We start from the raw sequence: 21946 nt of genomic DNA, 5'->3' as shown, positions 1-21946 counted from the left end.
CAAGTTCTCTCTTCCTTCGCTGACAAGTCGCAGCTGTCCAGCAAATGAGTTGTGGCGTGCTGCCTGTCAACTTGTTCAACAGTCAATCACATGGTATAGAGTAATAGTAATAATAATGACATGCCAAAGTCTTCCGCTGTTCACCTTCATTATTCTAATAAATGCTCTACCAGAATGCGCTCCATTAAAACCTTTCAGGAAACTTAAGCTGAGTTCCGCAAGCGGGCTTCGCCGCGCAAGAAGCTCACTGCAACCGTGAGGACGGCATTGTGGCAGTGGTGAAGGTACGGTGAAAGAAGAAATCAAGTTATGTTGACAAGATAGCAGGCCGTCGAGTTACGCGGTTACATTTTTCCTAATTTCCACCTGCAGCGTGAAGACAGACACACTATAGTTACATGTCTTGGTTGGGTCATACAAGCAGCGTGGGAAAGCAAGATTACGGAGTACTGCACAGTATGCTGTCAAACGAGGTCAACTCCGAACAAGATCGCGATGCCTGTATGTTTACAATCCGCATGTTATAGGCACTCCAGGGAGAGAGCTTGAAAGAATAACAGAAAACTTATGCTAACTGATGAACTGGTCGATGCTCTCATTGCCTCTCGCACGTTGTAATCGCCTTTCATGTTCTTCGTCGCGCACCAAAGATAATCGATGAAAGTGCTATTCCCGTTACTCGAAAAATGCCCTGCCCTTTTCTTTCATTTTACGAGGAGGGTGAAGATAATGAAACCAGTTGCTTAGCACTAAATAAATAAATAAATAAATAAATTGTACACCAAACTACAAATCAGCTGTGCTTGGCTCCAATTTCGCAAAAAATAATTATTGCCATGCCAATACAGCTGCCGATTAGTGTCTCAAGGCGCTCTTCGTTTGTCTGTTCGCAGGTGAAAAGCCGTTCAAGTGCGAGTTCGAAGGCTGCGACCGGCGGTTCGCCAACTCGTCGGACCGCAAGAAGCACTCGCACGTGCACACCTCGGACAAGCCGTACAACTGCAAGATCCGCGGCTGCGACAAGAGCTACACGCACCCGAGCTCGCTGCGCAAGCACATGAAGGTGCACGGCAAGTCGCCGCCCCCGTCGCCCTCATCGTCGTCCGCCTCGGGCTACGAGAGCGACCCGGGGGCGGCCGGCATCACCGCAGCGAGCCTCGGCACCGTGACAGGCTCTTGCAACGCCGCGAATCCCGCCGTCGGCGCGCTGGCCGGGACGCCGCTGCAGCCGCTCGGGCTGTCCGCGGCCTCCCACCAGCTGGCAGCGCCGGCATCGACGGCGCTGAACGAGTGGTACGTGTGCCAGACCGGAGGCATGCCCACGCCGCCCAGCAACGAGCACTCGCCGCTGGGCGGGCCGCCACATTCACACCACCTGGCGCCACCGCCGCCACCGTACTGACCCCGGCTGACGGGGGCGACAGGCTTCTGAGGACCCCCGCCACAAAAAGCGTGGACCCCTACTTCGGCAACACCGGCGCGCCGTCGCCAAGAGACGCAGCGGCGAGCGACCGCAGCGTTCACAAACGCGGTTACATCTGCCGCACAGCCGCCGCACTGCGGCGACACGGATCCACCGCGTGAAGAGCGCCACCGCCGCGGTTAAAACTTCGTCCTCTCGTGCTACGACGGGCACAAGTAATGCGAGTGTCCAAGTTGGAATCACCGCTCACCCGGAATGAAGAGCGCAAGGCGTCGTTGAAAAGCGGTTCCTTCCTTCGTCAGCGCGTCGTGTCTCTCTGCTCCATAAAACGAACTCCGCATGCTCGCGAGCTATGGAGAGCAAGGCGACGCCTGATGAAAACAAAGACTGACCAATGAGCGCGGTCACTGTATAGAGTGCGACAACGTTGTCCAGCGAGAAAGTGGAAAATACTCTGCGTACACTGTTGTAACGCTTCCGCTACCGTTCTTGCACCACCGAGGCAGTAGAATACGTGTCAGTGGCAGTCGCAAGTTACCACACAGTTGCGGCGCACGGTAGCGGTGACGTGACAACATGGTACAAGGAGGGCTGCGATTAATGAAAATCCGATATTGCGGTGATGTGCAGCATGTGCGCAGTGTCACTGTTGCGCGTTCTAGAAACACGCACTGGCACCGCGCACTTGCCACGCGCCGTGAGTGGATCGGATTTCCGTTGTGCTGCTATTTTTTTCAATGACTCGTTGGACAACGAACGCGAGATCGCGTCTGCCTATTCGCCTCTCTTTTTTTTTTTTTTCTCGGTGCACGCCACAGCACATCCACGCGGCTTGTCACTTCTTCAGCTGCGCCAAAAAATACATGCAAATTCGTACTGCGTCACGTAACAACGATGTACTGTATACGTGGCCTTTTCGTCCTCACAGCTTTCAGTTCGGCGTTATTTGATGCGTGAGGTTCGTGGTCTACAAAAGAATTGCTGAACGCCTGCCACCTTCTTCAGATTTATAAGCTTGAGGACGGGGGTTCGATTCCCGGCCAGAGCGGCCGCATTCTGTGCGGGGTGCAAAAATACCCGTATACTTTGATTAAGTTACTCGTTCAAGAACCAATACTAATAATACCCCTTACTACGGAATGCCTCGTAATCATGTCCTGGTTTTGGCACGTGAAACTGCTGGATTTTAAGTATATTTTCTTTGCCTCTAGTAATGTGCAGGAAGCAGGTCATAAGGATTAGAAGATGTTATGACTGCAATAGTGGCGCTTTCATAATCTCATTATGCGCACGGGCCCGCTTAATTTAGTGGTTAACAGGTGCTTACATCGAGAAAACACGCAAGAACAATCCGGACTGCTCCAGTGGGGGGTTTTTTTAGCATTATCTTTGTCAGATCATCAGAAATCATCGAAAGAAAAAGATGCGAATTTTTTGGCGCAGCAGTAAAAGCGTCACACATTTGCTAACACCAAGCGTGACAAGTAAAACGCTGGATGCTTGAGAATGAGACTTTCACCGCTCGTGATTTTGTTTAGAATCTCTTGCGTCCAAAATAAGTGTACAGATATGCGTGTTTCCGTATGCGTGCGTATGTGTATGTGTGTTTTCTGTTGTTTACCATGCCTTGCCCGACAGATATTGCTAAGTGTACGAATGAAAACAGAAAAAGAAAATCTTCTGTTCTTTTTTTTTTTTTTTGTGATAGAGATGGTTTTGTCCTACATGTATAACCATGCCGCTTCTGCCATTTACGTTGAGCCGAACCGGCGACCTCAGGACGATCACACGTGTACGTCTGCTCCCGTGCGCAAAGAAATGTGTGAACATAAAAACACGAGCTTAAACGAGATACATTTGGCACCACCACGGAAGTTTGAAACAATAACACGACCTTTAGCAGGCCAGACAGAAACAAAAAGAGGAAGTCTACGTATGCAAATGCGTCGCTGGTCTCACATAGGTGAAATGGCGTCTGTTTAGTAACTCACAGAGGCAAGATGGTCTTCATTTTGGCATTCAAATCGGAATCATTACAGCGTGAAAAAAAAAAAAGAACAGACAAAAGAAAACAAGAAATCCATGACTCATCAGAAGAAAACCGCTTCAGCAGACGCCTGTAATTTGTCTCGCACAAGATTTACAAGCAAAAAACAAAGAAAGTGAAAACTGGCGAGGTAAAGACATAGAACTGAGTGCAGGCTTTAACCGTGAAACAGGTTAGCTTGATAGGACCGCTTGATCTTCTACTTATGAGATGGGCGACTTGCCGATATTTTGCAACTTGGGAACAAAAGAAATGGAATGTTTGCACGTATTGTTAATAAACACGTGCGAGAATAATATTGGCTAGACGAGAGACTTAGTATTCACAACTTCTATCTGTCTTGCCAAATGCCTCTTGCGTTTCGAATTCATCCCTGAAGCGATCCGGTATTTCCTTTTTCTTAATTCCGTGACGAAAAACAGGAAGACAAGTAGCTGTGTCATTTCATTTCTCATTCGGCCAGAATTAATAATTAAATTAACCCCTAATTGATGACCAAGTCTGACGATAAGTAGAAGCAAACAGATACCAAATGTTTCTAAGATTAAATCAAAACGCAGAATGAGGCGAGCTGGTTAAATCCTGTAGCAGTTTATCGGCACAGTCATTTATCATTCATCGTCGCTGTCGGTTCACGTGGCAAGCATTTTCCTTATCTCGCAGATTGGGCGTAGGCAAGTTGACGCGTAAGGCAGAGAGAGAGAGAGAGTAACGAAGAGGAAAGGCAGGGAGGTTAACCAAGTTTTGGCTCGGTTGGCAGACATTGTTAAACGGACACTGGCGGTGAAAAATAGATCGGGTTAAACATGGACTTGTCTGAATCTACCCTCACAAAATTTTTTTCTTGAAATTCTATGGGCTCTCTGCAAACAGCGTATGGATCTGGCCTTGTCCTTTCAACCAACTTTCAACAATTAAAATGTACTACATAAATTGGTAAGCTGCAAATGAAATTAACGTCATATGTAGAAGCGAAGAAGCTTGTAAGATGCCCGTAGAAGACAGTATCCATACCTCAAGGGCTCACCGAGTTTCTTGTTCGCAGGAAAAACAACATTAGTGTCAAAATTTACAAATAAAAGCCAGATTTTCCGTCTGTAACTTTTCTTCACATTCATATACCACCGTAGCGCCAAGGTATTTCCGCGATAAAACAGATTTCGCGGGATTTCACCGAACGGTATCCCTTCTAAACTTTCAGTGGAAAATGCCTATTATAAATGCCAGGGCGACTCGCTTTTTTTCTTCTTTGTTTTCTTTTCTTTTCTTAGTAGTGACGCTATGTTTTTCAACACTCATCAGTCATTCGGCCTCAGTATGACGCTGCCACAAACTGTGACGTTACACGAAGATGATCCGGGAATTATAACCGGACGTCGCCACAGGCGTTTCGCTTTCACGGCGTTTCCTTGCGTGCCTATATAGAATGTATTGCCTCAGTGACAGATAAATATTCAGTGTGTCAGTATTGCAGTCTGCCAGGCTAACTGCTCCATATTTTTCGCCTTTAGTGTCCTTGTATAAGCGACATTCACTACCTCAGACGTTGCGAAGCGAAGGTCGCGGGTGCGACAGCACTAGCGCGACTTCGTGGCGCAGCGAATAAGTATTGACACTTCCCTGTATACCGCAATTGTGGTGGCGACATCGAGAGCATGGTCGCTTTCGAAGCTCGTGACGTCATTTCGTGGTGGGCGGTGTACTCCTTACACGTGTTGCTTCGATTTACGGCAGCGAACGTGGCGCCACGAATTAAATGTGAGAGTCGATGACCCGAGTGTTCTATTTTGACGGTGGATGTGTACTTAACAGTGACGCACGTATACAATATTACCGGAGTGAAAAAAAAAAAAGTTATTTCCTCGGCGCGCTCCTTAAGTCAGGGCACGTGATATAATTAAAGTCAGTCATCTTTTGATTATGTGTAATTACGTGACGAACGAAAAACAAACAAACAAAACAATACCGTGTTCCAAAACGCTCGAAAAAACAAAGAACTGCCACTAGTCTTCCAAGAGCCAACGTCGATCTTATTATTATAGCGCCACCTATTACAACTGCGCTTCTTTGTTATAGCTTGCCAAAATTTATCCTGCGACAAGTTGCAGAATTGTCGATGTCGCTCGAGTCTTCCTCTTGCTTATTTACTTCTGTTTTAAAGTAACAAGAACATAGTCTCAAAATCGCGAATGTTTCAACTACAGATAGGCTTCTACACTATAAATCCACGCTTAAAGAGAATTGTGACACTTGTGCTACTTAATAATGTCAATTCATAGTGGTTAGTCAAGGAAATCATTCTACTCTCTCTTCTGGCTGTCTACTTCTAGTGTTCAAAAAAAGAAAAAAAAATCACGCTGAACGAAAGTATACACTGTACTGTTCAGTGCGTTTACGAGCAACGAAAACTGTTTTCATGTTTCAAAGATGAAAAAAAAAACAGTTCCAAAGGAGACGAAGCACAAGCGAAGAAACACGCAGGACGAGTGCTGTCCTCGATTTGGAATCGAGGTGACAAAATCGAGAGCGTTTCTTCGCTTGTTGTTCGTCTCCTTTGGCGCTGTTTTCCCCTTTTTAAAGAATGTGTAACCAAGTAGCCAGTTGAACCACACTTCTGTTTTCATGCGCGCAAACTGAACAGCGAAAAAATTTAAGAAAACATAAATGCGAAACAAGAGCCTAAAGCGTTTGGTCTTAGGCCTTCGAAAAAGAGAATGGAATATAAAGAAGAAAAGAAAAGAAAGAAGACGGGCACGTTTATTATCTGCTTATCGACAGAAAACCCAGTCAAAAAAAAAATTCTGTCATCTACGAGACTGGTCGCTAAAGAAACACGCGTTTTCTTTTTGTTTTTTTTGTTTTTTTTTGTTTTTTCATGCCTGTGTATTATAGTCAAAGGCTGGCAAGCGACGGAGCACTTCACCTCGTATGCGCGTACAGTCCTTGCCAAAAGTATCTGTCACAGCGCTTACGACGGGAGGCATCTCGAAGTAATATTTATGCTCGGTGTGTCACATTATACGAGCTAAGTCATTTTTCAGTATCTTCGTGGCTTTACAATAGGTAATTCTGTATGATGTAGCTCAGTGGCCATGGCACTATGCCGCTGAGACGAGGTCGCAGGTTCGATTGCCCGCCGCGCAGGCCGGTTGTTGATGCTGGCAGAGGGCATAACATGCCACTACGGATTTCAGTTTATTCCAGGAAGCCTATAGACGTACAAAATTTCAGTAAGTCTTTAGATGTACAAATTTTTGGAAAGCGCCAGGCGAATAATTTGTTATGTACACCCTGCTACATACGTTTACGGCACATGGGCTCCACGTCAAATGTGAATTTCTGTCCTCCTAAATGCATCACGCTCCTAATGTAATGGAAAACTGTGTAGGTCGCAAAAGCACTGCTCGGCTGCTTACCTAAAGGACGCGGGTTCGATCCCGGCAGCGGCAGTCGCATTTCGATTGAGGCAAAATGCTATAAACCCGTGTACTTAGATTGAGGTGCACGTCAAAGAACCCCAGGTGATCGAAATTTCCAAAGCCCTCCGCAATGGCGTGCCTCATAATCATATCTTGGTATTGGCGTGCACAAACGCCAGCAATTGTTATTAATGCTGAAAGAGGTATACTACTGGACGAAACTTTTAATCACAGGTTGTTCCCAAGCTAAGCGGGAATTCATGTTTTCGAAAATCCAAAGTAACCGTAATACTTCGTTGCTAGGTGTACTTACAACTTTCAAGAATGCAAAGGCTACACATATCCCGGTATTCAACCCAGTGAGTTAAAAAAATAATAAAAAAAGCTCCGGTGACACTCGCGGTGACCTCATATCTTTTGGCACGGTCTGTACCAGCAACATGCGAGGTTCGTTCGCGCCCTCGCTTTGCGCGCCTGCGTTGTAAGATACCGTATGCCTGCATCATTTTTTCATCCGCTGTGTGTTTCTCCCATGTTATGATCGTTGTCGTGTACGTGCGTGAGTGTTTGCGTGTGCTCGCAAAAGTCAAGCCTGCGCCCATGTGCCGGTGCATGCACTCCGCAGACTTGTTCGAAGTCGGGTTGCCCAGCCTACAGGCGATGGACTTGCGCAACGCTGCCGCCGAACCGCGCCTTGGGACCACAAACAGAACGGATGTACTCCGTCGCACCAGTCATGCCTCGATACAAGAAGAAAAAGTAGTGAGTCTTCATCACGTGATAGACCTCTCGACTGTGCGCGTTTCCACGCATGCGCAAAAGTGGGATGGACATTGTGTGTCTGTGTGTGCCTGTGCCTACGAGTAAACGAATCAACTGTCGTGAGCAAGCGGTGACGGATGTCTGTGCGTGAGCCGGGTCGTGAACTTACGAGAACTGGCGAGAGTAGAGGACGCTATACATGAACATGCATGCTTGTGCGCTCTATATGCGGGCGTGTCTACGTGTGTTTAAGTGCCGTGTGCGCGCGCGTGTGTGTGTCTGTGTACATTTCGAGCTCTCTATTTTATTACGGCGACGAGAACACCTCTTCTATCGACGCCCTGTTCCCTGGCCCGAAAGCCTTTCACCAACATCGCCGATCGACATCCCGCCGAGAAGAAGAAAAACAAAAAATCGCAAGTGATAGCGCATGCAATTCACTCGTCGTCTATTTTTGCAATGAACTTGGCTGAAAGCGTAGCATGTGAAAGTGAGTGCAGCATTAAATAGAGAGAAGAAAAAAACACGAGTTGCAAAAACCGAAGTCGAGTTTGTCCTGTGTTCTTGTTTATTCAGACCGCACCGGGTGACGGCAAGCCGGGAATCTGCTTGCTCACATCACGTGCGGACAAAGATCCGAACGCTGAAAAGCATGCAAATGGTTCTTAATGTGCACTTGATAAACAAACAAACAAACAAACAAACAAACAAACAGGCAGAGAGTCATACAGACAATGGCATATGTTAAACACACAGCCACCGCATGGTTCCATGAATGTATTGGTTTATCGGCTAACCTATGTAAACCGAGAGTAGCGAGGATACTTTTAGTGAACATAACGTATACTTCACGCGGTTAGCAATATGAGCTGGAACACCGAATTCATGTTTGTTTAATGATCACTTGTAATGTATTGATATGAATGAGGCGTACTGAATGGTCAGAGATACTTTTTTTTTTGTGCGAGTATTTAGTATCATGAACACTTCAACGCTTGTCAACTGCGTTTAGCCGCTATGACCCTTAAAAAGTAATTTCAATGTTCCAGCTCATAGTGCTCACGAGTATACATGACATGCGTACCTGCTCAGTGGCTCCAAATGCTGCCAGTATTTTCTGCATTTCGAAGCTAACGTTCTGTATAGAACATCCATGCAGCATATATAGTGAACCAATGACACGTGTGTGCGCCGAAGCCCTTTTGTGGACCACACAATTCTTCGTACGTGCGCTTTGGTGTAGTGAGAAAAAAAGTTGTCCCCCAGAAGTAGAGATGGCAAAATGCTCTTAAATTAATTAAATTAAATTGCAAAACAGAGCTGACCAAAAGTAACCAAATTACCATGCAATTACTTTAACAAAAGTTCATCACTCATGCACCAACTAATGTGCACTTTATTTACACACCTTTATATCTCGGAGACCTTTGTTGCACCGCAGAAGCATCTGAAAGGTGTCCTTGTTTAAAGGACAGAGTATCATTCGTCACACGCTCAGATTAAGTGGTCTTTGTTATTTTTCTTATTAATGCCACAAGGAAATCGTACATACTATATTTTAATCAAAAATAATTGGGGAGTAAAGAGTAATTTTCTCGAAATTACTCGTTTGAAATAATTCCCAACATTACTAAATTACCCGCCCAGAAACGTAATTCGTGACATTAGTCACTACAGCAGAAAGTAACTTAATGATCGTAATTTCATTACCGACAGGTCTGCGCAGAAGGTACATCGATCGGCTGAAACCGATTGTGTGAATAATTGCTTTCCACTGTAACGGTCAATTTAGAAATTATCTTGCCCCAGAAGGTAAATAAATAAATAAATAAATAAATAAATAAATAAATAAATAAATAAATAAATAAATAAATAATCGTGTATAACGCACCAGTTGCGCGACATGAAGTGACATTTCACGCAGCTGTAGTCCTCCTGCTTAACTTATTTGTGATTACCGGTTATGCTCTCCTGTAATAAAACCACATTAGCTTTTCGTGCAAGAAACCTAAACGTGATCTCTATAGAGGTTGTGGGGTTATCGTCGTTATCCGAGACAGCATACACGTAACAGTGTTTTGTACGTGAGTTCAATGAGATAAGCAAGTGCACCGTTGCATATGCGAAGACAAACAATATGAATGTCCTATAATATAAAACAAACGCAGAACGCGGGTAATTACGCAGAAGATAAAGCACAAGATCACAAGACATTGTTATAACACATTGATATATTGATGAATGATCTTTCAGGGCACACTGAAATTTATTATGTACACAAGGTAATCGCAAACTAGAAAAAAATCCGAATGCTGTAACACGGACATTTGCACAGCAATTCTGCGGTTGTTCTACACTGCCGCAAGTATACACAGATATGCGGCTGTCGGTTCATCCGATTGTGAACGAGTCTGCAATTGGTAAAGGCGGCACCAAGCCGCGACCGGGCACAACCGCTTCTTCGCGTCTTCTTAACACTGGGATACAGGTTGACCTTCAAGACAAGCGCCAATGAAACTAGGCGACTGTTCGTGGTACTAATTGTGTTTTACGTGGCAGATATACAGGGGCGTGCCATGCCTCGATGTGGAGCATTTTCGTCGATTCTTGATAGCGCAACTGAGACATAGCTGCCGCTGTCGTGCCAAGATGTGGCGGATTAGTCGGCACAATCGTTCTCACGGCGAAATACCAGCCTGCCGGCAGCCACTGACAAAGCGTATCTTCACGCTTTTCTTTTAAATTTAGTGCACATGTAGTGATGAACGTGACCATCAAGAGATGCCAGTACAACACTCAGCGTATTCAATACATACATTGTACTGGTTGTCTTAAGAGACACCAATGACGCTCTTATAGTAAGAATATGACTCTTCAATCGGCAACTGGTATACAGGTAAGCTGAAGGCAACGCTGTTTATTTGCAAAGTCCGCAGCCGGCCTAATTTGCGGTGAAATTCTTTCAGTGACTACGCCCATACAGGTATACTATACACCTCTACAACAAACCTTCCAATGAGGCCCATGCAAGTATACATACACAAACGCGCACCTTTCTCAACGTCCACCGCGCTTGCGTGACCGAAGCCTATTCATTTGCCACCGCTCGGACATGCGTGATCTCTTCACGGACAACAGATCCGAGTGCCACGAAGAAATTCATTGAATTCGATTCCGCGCGCGTGCAACAGGGCGGGAAGGTTTTCGATGGGCCCTGCAGGCAGGTCGGCCGAGAGCTATACAGCATATGTGCATATACCCTTAATGCATGTATATTCCCGCGCCGGCGGCGACACGCATATCGGTGCGTGGAGTCTTTCAAGGCGCGCATTATAATACGGAGGGTTTCGGTTGCGAAGACTCCCTTGTGCAGCTAGCTGGGGGAAGAAGAGGGGGCTGGGGGGTGGCATATCGTGCGAGAGCGGCTTGTCAGATAGCCCGGGCGAGCCGTCGCCCGCGCATCGCGACACATTCGTGACTTGCTGGCGAGCGTTTGTTGCGTGCCCGCGCATCTATCTCGGAGTGTGCACGCAGCCCCCTGTGTGCGGACGCGAAAACCAAGGCGACAGCAGCAGAGAGGACAGATAGCTTTCATGGCGCGTCCCGGGCATCTATAGCCATATCTGCGGGAGCACGTGCGCGAACAGCCTCTGCGAAGAGCTTGTGCTGTGCCAGGTCTTGCATGCATACGATATAGCTCGTCTCACGGAACATATCCTTTTGTTTCTTTCTTTTTCGCCCACTTTGGTCCAGTCTTCGATGCGTGCTTGCACGTTGTTTGATGGAGCTGTCTTTGCGAGGCAGGAACTACCCACATTGACAGGCGATTACACGAGACTCGGCACTTGAGGCTTGTGAAGATATTCCATCTGTGAATTACCTGAAGGGCTAGTTTTTATTTATTTATTTTTTTATCTGCCCAACATTGCTTCTCCTTTCTCTATCACATGGGCGCGATACGTGAGCTGTATAGCAGAGCGTGCGTGATATTTAAATAAGTCTCAACGCTTTGGACACGCGGCTACCGATGGTGCGCGATGTGCACGAAGGCCGAAAGAGGAAAGCGTACACAATACACAACACGCGGCGTTTGGTGCAGTGCAATATCAAACGTCTAAGGCAATGACCTTCCGAACCAGCAAGGAGGCTGCATGCAAGATTATTCGAAATCGTGGTGTATGTCATAGGCGATGCGGCACACCTCAGCATGCTACGTCGCACTGACTTCATGCATGCAACGCCACGGTCGACCACGTCGAGTCTTTGCGCATGCAGTTTACTGCGTCATACAAGTATCCTGTATATATATGCGGATATGGCTCTGAGCAAGTGTGACGCTCAGAAAATGCTGACAAGATGCTTTATTTTGATACTAAAGTCACTTTTCGCATGGAGCACCTACTCACATCGACACTATATAGCGTGACGTCAGGGCAGTATCCAGTGACTCACACATCAATTCCTGTGACTTCATACATCAGTATGCTGGTTGTGATGACGTCAGGTACCAAAACATACAAAATGCCCACTTGCGCGTCGCCAACGGAGGCTCGGAGCAGAGCGGCCGTGGAAACGTCACGATATTTTGTGCGAGCACGTGACGATATACCGCGTCGGGACGTCAGGGTACAGTGGATACCGAGCTCTTAAGAACATGCTGTAATTAATTTTTCAGAAGGCACTCACGCTTACCAGTACATTTTCTAGGCTCTTGAGCGCTTGGCCTTTCATATATGACGCAAAAAAAAAAAAACTGGATATTTTCGAGTCAATACCCCTTTAAAGAGCCAGAAAATTCGGGAATAACATGTACGCATAGTCGAATAGACACATTCCACTACAATGGTTATGTATAACAGCACTGTGAGCCCCTTTAAGGCTAACAATTAATAGCAGCAGAATAAGTTGTTTGCATATATACGTACGCAGCCATAAGTTTTCGCTTTCTTCATGAAACCTCTACTTTATCCAATGTAATAAAACGCCATTGTATTGTGTCGTGCGAGGCAAGCAACATTTTCTTCCAGCCTGTAATTTAAGTAGCAGTGGAAAAACGGCACTGGTAATGAACGTATATGGAGAAATACCATATGCTATCATTGTGACGTCGTGCGCCTTTGGGTTAAGTGGTGGACGATTTGACGAAGTTGTTTCGTCGATAACGTTTAACTTCGGACTATAATTTGTTCTGTACAATTCAAGGTGTACAAAGCGAGTTCTTCAAACGGGCACGAAAACCAAAGACAACGACAAACACGATCGCTTCCCTGAAATATTTTTCCTCAAATCCCGCAATCCGCTAATTTCCGCAAATCCCGCATTCCGCAAAACGATTTTTTCTCATATTAGTAAAGTGCTCTTTCACGATACCAAAAACACCACGCTTGCTGCGAGAAGACGCTTAGTAAGCGAGAAAACGCGCAAAAACAAAATGTGGGTGGCGACGCCACCTTGAAGTTCACGCACCATTCGCCATGACGTCACATGTTTTGACGGCGCTTACTATCGACTACGTAGTTCTTAATCGGTAAAAATGAAGTACATTGTCCTCTGAGGGGGCCATAGACTTATCATGCCAAGTTTGGGGCAATTTTGTTGAGCCAATGGCACAAAAATACGATAAATACACTTCAAAATAATTAATTGTTGGGCTAGTTGGTTCAACATATCTGGGTTGCAAGTTGAGCGTCTGTTCTTCTGTGTCGTCCTGTCCTTCTTTCCAAGCCTTCGCTCTCCCAAGCCAGATAAATACACTTTGAAATCCGTGACGTCACGCGAAGATTTCGGCGCGAAATTTAAAAATGAAACTTTGAACTTGATTTTCTGCTCTAATAATAAACCTATGATGGCGAACTTAACGACATTAGAGTTCTCAGAGCACAATTTATCGATATAAACCGATTCATTGCTTCTCTTTAGTGTCCTTTTAATGAAGTCTCAGGTTGTTGCCGCCAGAAGCTCCGGTTGCCATCTCCAGTTAAGGCTTTGGTATTCTCTGTGCTCCGTTTTTTCATTATTAGTCATATAGCAGATTTAGGCGCCTTTAAGCCGTGGCAACTACTTTTCATATGCATGAGAGCAGGTACTCGCTAGAAATGTATTAAGAATCCGGTACTGAACAAAAGAAACGCGACGAAAAAAAGAAGAAGGAGTCGACGGACCCCCGGACACTGGAAATCTGTGAAAAGCGAGGTGCCATTCTTTTATACCCTGCATGACCGTGCGGCATGACCACTGTCGAGGATTGGCCATGAATCGGGTGGTTAATATAAAAACAGTCGTGACCATGAGAATCGAAACACTGTGAACTACCAATTACAGCGTTCTCGTGCGCTTACCGAAATGTCCTTCCTTCACCTTCTTCACTCGTCCCAAATACAGGCGCTATAGTTCCGTTACGTTCCCTTTGCATGTGCCTATGGCTGTTTCTGCTTCCTCATCAGTTCAGAAGTGAAAAGAAGTGACACATCTTGTCACATTGTTCCGCTTGTTCATCAGGGCACTTACCCAGTAGTACATGGTCCTGCACTCTGATTGATTGGCCAAGCACTTTTTCCCGTACCCACGCCACATGCCCAGCTGCACATGCCCATATCCAACACATCATTTCTCAACCGTATCCCGCAGCACATGAAGTGTACCTACACGCGCGCTTTATCTAGGGAACCGAGCTGCATTCTACGTAATACAGCAACAGCTCGCATGTACCTGAAAACGGGTTAAAAAATAGCAAAGAAAGCTTATAGTTTGAAGGTCAGACTTTGGTTCAAACGTCATAAATGCCTTAACAGCTCACAGCAATGTTCCAAGAACACGCTGACAGCGAGTTCTCAAATAAATAAATAAATAAATAAATAAATAAATAAATAAATAAATAAATAAATAAATAAATAAATAAATAAACTCTGGGGGGTCACTTCTCCTTCATGCACGTAATGCAGTGAAGTAGGCGGTACGGAGCACTTCATCTGCATTTGCAAGCACTTTAGTCCTCAAAGAAGAAGGCTCCTGGAGAGCACGAGGAAAACAGTATACTTCACCGCGAGCGCGTCTTCCCTGCAGAAGGACCGCGGATGGGAAGTGTCGCACATTCTTCTGGCTTTTCTGCGTAGAGCTGGATTAAATACACGGCGTGGAAAGAGACGCCCAGGCAGAGCGGGTCAGGTCACCCGTGACAGCACCGCCTGTGTCAACGTCACCACGGACGGCCTCCGCCACACACTAAAGGAAGCAGGAAATTATGTCGCATATATAAGTGCATGTTAATTGCACAACTGTAAGTGCAAATTTGAGCGTCGAATAAAAAAAACTATATATTTGGAGAAAACAGAAATTATGATCCACTCGTTACGGAGATTACATGGCATAGGCGTGTCTTCTGTTTTCTTGGCTGCAAAATCTTTTCATCGTAGATTACTGTACGGTAGCAAAGCTGCTCACTGGTAGCAAAGCTGCTTTTGGAAATGTCGTTACGTGAATGGCTCGTTTGTCAATGTGCCTTATGGCCGTTGCTTCAAGGGATTGACAACCAGTTTTTATGATACCTGTTTTCTTTAGCGCAACCGGTCAGAGTGTCTAATCACGGAATGGTGACGCGGAAAACGCCCTGAAACATTTATAATCAAAATTTTTCGATCTGCGGTGATTACGAAGTGATACACACGCAAAACATGCTGCAAACAGTGGAAGGTGAGAGCGAGAGCGGTTTGTGTTTGTGCGCGGCGGTTCGTGCGCACGCGCGCACTCCGCGCATGCGCAGTTGGCTCGACATGTTCCGCCAGTTGTCGCGAAGGCAGCGCCGCTTCTCGGTGTCAACTGTTTTTACCTCGTAACCAGCACAGAATAGAGCGGGGATGGATAATAATACGCATGTTCTAGTTTTGAGCACTAGTCATAGTGCGCATGAAAGCATCAGACTGCGTACAGCAAAGTGAATGACTCCATAATCCAGCTTAAAGGCTCTTCCTCTAGGCTGCGCGACATACCGTTTTTTTTTTTTCCTTTGTGACTTTTAAACACGATTTAAAAATACAAATCCTACTTAGATATCGAAAAGGATACTTGAATCTGTCGCTGTATATATTCATGGTCTTTCCATTTCCACCAGTATCTAATCACACCTTCTCGCCAATTGTCGGTCCCTTTAAGTCCTTGTTCATTTTGAGAACTTCATGTCACTCTCTATATATATACGATTAATACAGAGTCATTCCACACCAAATGTTCCAGCCATTCTGGAGACCATTTCAAATGTACTGGAATAAAAATCCTGCTTGTTTACTACCTTGGAAACGATGAATTGCTGGAATATTTCGGACGGAAAAAAAAACCTGTGGTCCCGTGGGAGCCTTCAGAATTTCGCAGAATGTCTTCCTAGTAATATACGTCAGAATTTTGGGAATACCAAATTTGGTTACCTATTAAGCAAGGATGTTTGTGTAACAGGTTCGATGTTCACTGAAATTACTCCAATTTTTCTGTCATGTACACCTGCGGAAAATCTGCAAAAATGCGCTACGTTTGCATGTATGCCCCCTTAATTGATATCGCGCTATGTCTGAATATGTGAGTAATCAATACTTACTTATAAGATATATTTGGTGCTGAATATATTTCTCTACGAGTGAAGTTTGGAAGTCTCACAAAAAAAGATCACAGATTTTGACCACATTGACATGCGATTTACGCCATGTGGTACCCCAATTAAATGTTGGATTTATACATAAACGCAAATAACTAGTTCTTATTTGGCAAGCTTTGTCATTACATTGTTGTCTTAAGCAAGAAAACACTTCTTGAAGTTCATCATTGACGGCAACCTTCCCATTGGTTCATACCGCAGCTTCACTACATGGTTTATACATGTGACGTGATGGAGCGCATCGCGTTTTTTCCCGTACAACGCGACGGACTGACGCAAGATACTGCGGCCGCACAGAGGAAAGAGTGAAGTTCAAAGCTATAGTCACGCGACAGAAAAGTGTCTACCAGCTCTGTGAGCGATGATTGCTGTCAAACATAGTAGAGACAACGTGAAGCGAAAGTGCCAACGCGCCATGTGGTGAAACTGCCATATGAACCAATGGGAAGGTTGCCGTCAATGATAAACTTCAAAAATGATTTTCTTGCTTACAAAAAAAAAATGTAATAATAAAACTTGCCAGATAATAACAACTACTTATTTTCCCTCATTTGGGGTATAAAGCTGATTTTCAATTTGGGAACCCCAAGGTGTAAATTGCGTCTCAGTGTGGTCCAAGATGCAGATTTTCTCAAACTTGTGATTAGTACAAAAATATTTTAACATAAAACCTATCTTCCAAGGAATCATCTGCAGTTCAAAATACCATCGAGATAACTCGCTGCTGTTTTTTTTTTTTCCTTCGTTATTGTCTCGGGACAAAAGATGCATAGTCATTACAGGCTTACTGTGCTCCCCCTGTGATTAACTCCGCTAGTATAAATTCCGTCATAAGCTGCGTAGTTTTGAGAACTTCGTTAAACGCATCTTACATTATGCGCACTTCTGTTAGGGTGTAACCTCGATAAGCGATATAGATGGTGAAGGACTCGGGATATAAAAAGGTCACCAAATGGGAAGCTGGTATATCAGCAATTCTTGACGTGTCGTCAATGCAACGTGCAATAACGTTATTATTTGATTGGGCTAATCGATCAGTGCATGCCTTCCTCCATTTATTTTGGTAATTGTATGCGCAGTGATTATTGCTGCGTTGCTGTTGCATGGAAGGAATATTTCTGACGTATTATTGATTAGCACTTTCATCCTTAAATATGTACATTGTTCTATACAAATATTGTAAAAATTAAGAAGGAGAGTATGAGCAATGAATCCTGATTGTCTACATATCGCGGTGTTCGACTCTGCCCAGTAAAAAAAAAATTTAAAAAAAGAACAAACGGTTCTTTAAACAGCGTCAGCTGCGCATTTAACTCGAACATTGATCAAATTGATCAATTTTGTTTACACACATCTAGCACAGCAAATGGCGCACTAATAATGCGGCAAGTCCCACCGATCGAGCTGTCAGGAGGTGGCGATACGTCAAAGACTAGAACGCGGCGTACCTCGGAATGAACAATGCGCGGAGCATCCGGGATTCTAGGTGCGCAGCTCTGCACCTGCACAAAGCGCTCGTACAGACGAAGGAGCCCGTTTTACTACACTTAAAGGACAAACGTAGAAAAGAGTGTAAGACCTAAGAAAGAAGAAAAGAAGCCAACGACACAAAAGAACGCAGACACGACGCACACCTCCATCATGTGACTCTCTGCCGCTGGCGCCTGAACGACGGCTGTTCTGTCTTGCACTGTCTTTTTTTTTTTTCCTTGTTTTTCACCGTGCGCTGTTGCGCCTGCGAAGCCCCCGCCCCCCTTTCATCTTGATAGTTATTCGTGGCCGCCACCATCGACTTCTTCGCGGAAAAGTGCGTTCCAAATGTCGAAGAGCGCGGAACAAAAGAAAAAAGAAAAAAAGAAAGCGGACACAAAGCTTCAATGTGAGAGCTTTTTCTGGCTCTGTGAGACGAAGTCACCACCTGTCCCGTAGAAGGCGTACAGCACACAATCTCGTGGGCACAAGTGTGCAGCACAACCGAGCAAGCGTTCCAGCCGACCAGCGAGCATGCAACATACACATATAATGTGAAAGAGAAACACACGCGCGCAATACGCAAGCGTCGTCGTCTCCGCAGAAAGGTATACGAGTGGCTGCAGTGAAAGGGGAATCCAATGACGTCGCTGCTGCCTGTTATGTACGCTATTCTCTTATTCTCTCGGCTGCGCGTTTTCTGAGCGTCCCCCCCCACTCCCTCCCCTCAGCCGCGTGTTTCTTTTGCTGCGCAGAGAAAGCTGTAAATGCTTCCTTCATCGCCGACGAGATCGTAAACGAAGCCATTCCTCCTTTTCTGCTTGTGGCGAACCATCACTGCATGCACCCTCTTCCCCCCCCCCCCCCTTTCGCTTTCCCCGGCCCTGTCCAATTCCTCCTCATCCCTCCGTGCTCCAACAAAGAAAGCCTCGGTTTCAGAAGCACCTTCGTTAGGGAGAGCTTGTTCTTGACCTGTGTACGCCTCGTGCGTCCACCTGACGGTCGAAAACGAGACGAGGCTCCGAAACTCAAATAACGAATGAAAGAGGGACATGGAGATTCTCGGTAGCTGCATGCGCATGGGTTTGCCTTTCTTTCACGCACTCTTTGTCCAGAGACAGCCGTTCCTTTTCACCTTCTTTTACTGCTTTCCAAATGACCTCACGCACGAGGTTTCCCTGCTAGCTCCTAAGAGTTTGACGCGGTTAGTGAGAAAAAAAAGAAAGCAGAACGGTTCGTAGAGTCGGCCCACATTCGCGAGCACAAGTCGTACTCGGTTTGTCGCCTGCAATATACAGCCTGAGCTCAACAAGTCCCGTGTTAGCAACAGTATCTCCGGAGCAGAGCGCGCAGCGTGACAACGCATTACAGTCGCGAAAGCCAGAGAAAGGAAAAGAGAAAGTATAGAGGCAAGGGAGCGAGAATCACTCAAGGTGCACTCTGGGGGACCCCTTAAAGCGGAGCTCAAATGACGACGAAGCACTGACCCGGTCAGGCACACCGCGAGGAGAACGGAAGAAAAAGTTAAGCGACGAACGGAGCCCTGCGGCTACGTTGGAGACAAAAGGAAAGACGGAAGGGCGCAGCGAACGCATAAATGGGCGACATTCGAAAGAGACACCCAAACAACGCCGGGAGGTATGCGGAGAACAGAGTCTACTGTGCTGGAAGAAGAACAGACACGCGGCTGGCGCTAGAATCTGGGCCGTAAACAATCTTTCTGTTGTTCACAGCCAAGCCTCCAGACAACAACAGCGACAACATGTGACGAGTAGGAGTGGGCGGAGGTGCTCGCCCCTTCGCGAGAACTCCACGGTGCTCCAGTAAGGACTCCGCGTTGATGGCGCTCTGCCCCCCGTGAAAACGTGTCCAAGGTCACTGCAGGGCGGGGGTTGAACAGGTAAAGTTAAGGCAGAGAGGCGACCGTGACATGTAGGGTTGCTTGCACTGCGGTGGATGAGGTAGCACGCTGCTGAGAGGCGTCGTGGAAACCAGCGGGGCAGCCAAGATGACATCGCAACGGGAGCGAGCATTTTCTCACGAAGTCGTCAAACTGAGTGAAAGCTGCTGCGGGGGAAGGCGAGATTTTTGACGGCGACGCCCCCCGCGCGCCGGTGAGACGTTAAAAAGCCGGGCTGGACACAAAAGGGACCAGAGGAGTCGTGCAGTGACGCGCAGGCAGGTAGGCAGCATGACCGAAAGCGATGTATACAGCGCAATGCCAAGGAGTCGTGTATGTAATACAGGACCTCCCTTGTTGACGAAAATTCCGCGTACCTATATATGCGGTCCCGAACAACCCAGGCGGTCGCGGAGTGAACGGGTGGCAAAAAAAGCGACGAAACAGTTAGCACGCGACCCAGTGCCCTACCCGAGGCTTTTCGTCTCTTTCAGAAGCGTGCTTCTTAATAACTGAAGACGAGCGCTTTGCACTGGAGCCAAATCAAGCGAGCGCTGCAGGCCCACTGCTATCCAACAAAGCTCGGACGCTTTGGCAGAGAGCGTGCAGAAGATGATGGTGGGGAGGAGGGCGAAGAAGTTCTCCAAAGCGGTCGCCGCGAGTCGCGACGCTGAATGACAGGGGAGAAACAACGGACAGGCAGGCGGCAACGGACCAATCGCAACAACCTGTCGCATAGCGAGAAAGAAATAACGAAACGACACACATCCGCTGTCCGGCACGAAGATATGACGTCGAAGCGCGCAGCCAAACGAGTAGCGAAATATGCCCGACAAAAAATTTCGGTCTGGGTGTGTCTCGACGCTTCTTTCCGAGTGCGCTCACTAAGCATGCAGTCGTGGTGCATCAGAAGCGTTGCCCCCACACCCCAAGCAGTTCGGACTCGTGGAAACACAAGAGAGCACGGAGGGAGGGGACGACGACGAATGAGAGCTCTGTCGAAGCGAGTCTTCATCTTGCGCCTCTTGCAGCACGGTTCAGTTTGAAAAATCACCAGCGGGAACCCCCCCCCTCCTCCTATATCCCGTGTTCCTCCCCCGTTCGCTGTCTACTGCTCACCGCCGCGGCTGCTGTGTAGCCTTTTGCTTTCTCCTCGGTGTGTCTCCTCCGGCCCAGCAGCGGCGGTGGGACTACTACTCTCGCGGCGCACGTAGCAGCAGCAGCAGCAAGCGAGCACCGGCGGCATCGCGAGAGAGTCCTTGAAGTGCCACTTGCCCCGCCGGCATTCCCGATGCGCGTTCGTTCTTCGGCGTGGCAGCAGCAGCAACAGAGCCGTGTTCTCTTGTTTTGTTTCGCAGTTCGCTAGTGCACGGCGCGCCGCGGCTCGGTCGGTCGGTCGCTTGGTCGGTCGGTCGGTCAAACGCCGCGGTGGCAGCAGCATCGTCGTGCGTCGTGCGCCGAGGCATTCCAGGCATGCTTCTTCCTTTCCGCCGCCTGGACAGTCAATCCTCCGCGCGCCACCGGCATACCACCACCCTGATTGCTTTCTCCAGAACGCCCCCGACAGTCGAATGCTCGGCATTTGTTTCTTTCTTTTCTTTCTTTCCCGCGAGTTCGCATTCGCAACAGACCGCGATGCCGTTTTAAAAGAATCGGGGGAATCCGACGGGCCGAACGGGACGAAAACGTCAGGTGTGATACATGCTCGGCCCGCGTGTGGGTCAGCACCCGGCCGGGGGCCGCGGAAACCGTTTAGAACGGTCGACAAGGGAGGTAATTGGTTGGCGATAAAAGCTGAGCGATGCCTCACGCACGCTGACATGTCGAAGTTGCTCTCTCGCTTTCTTTCTACCAGTTGTTTTCGCCTCATACAAGCTCGCCCTTGTACGCAGATGCGTGTTACACAGAGAGAGGCAGCTCTCGTTTTACGAAGCGCAGAAGTCTTCTCAGCAGTCATCGAAACGTGGATGCCTGAAATACCTTCGTGCAGGTCGACAATCCGCTTCTCGTGGGTGAGTCATGAGACGAGAAGACCGGCAAGAAAGGGGAGCACTGATTTCTGCTGTGCGACGATGCTTATTCATCGGCTGTCCCTCGCACTATGATTGAATGCGATGATAGGGAGTTCACGTGTTCGTGCACAGCGCGTCATTGGGGGGTTTCAACCAGTGTTCGTGAGTGTCCCTGTGACACTTGCCGCTGACGAAAATTTTCAACCTACCCAGCCTTCTATCAAAATTACTTTTCCCACTACTACAACAACGTCTGGAAACTGTCGACTGGA

General features: G+C 47.0%; 1 protein-coding gene across 1 annotated transcript in view; it reads left to right on the top strand.

Annotated features, from left to right (window-relative positions):
* Positions 1-7210, top strand: part of LOC119387950 (zinc finger protein ZIC 4) — an 80120-nt gene extending 72910 nt beyond the window's left edge. The window contains exon 2 of the mRNA XM_037655535.2: positions 894-7210. Coding sequence (XP_037511463.1) covers positions 894-1402 — 509 coding nt within the window. The 3' untranslated portion in view covers positions 1403-7210. The remainder of the gene's footprint in view (positions 1-893) is intronic.
* Positions 7211-21946: the final 14736 nt, after the last annotated feature.

This window comes from Rhipicephalus sanguineus, chromosome 3, assembly GCF_013339695.2.
Source record: "Rhipicephalus sanguineus isolate Rsan-2018 chromosome 3, BIME_Rsan_1.4, whole genome shotgun sequence".
In the NCBI taxonomy this organism is placed as follows: Eukaryota; Metazoa; Arthropoda; class Arachnida; order Ixodida; family Ixodidae; genus Rhipicephalus; species Rhipicephalus sanguineus.
The sequence above is the reverse complement of the archived record's forward strand: the minus strand, read 5'-3'. Positions and strand labels throughout refer to the sequence as shown.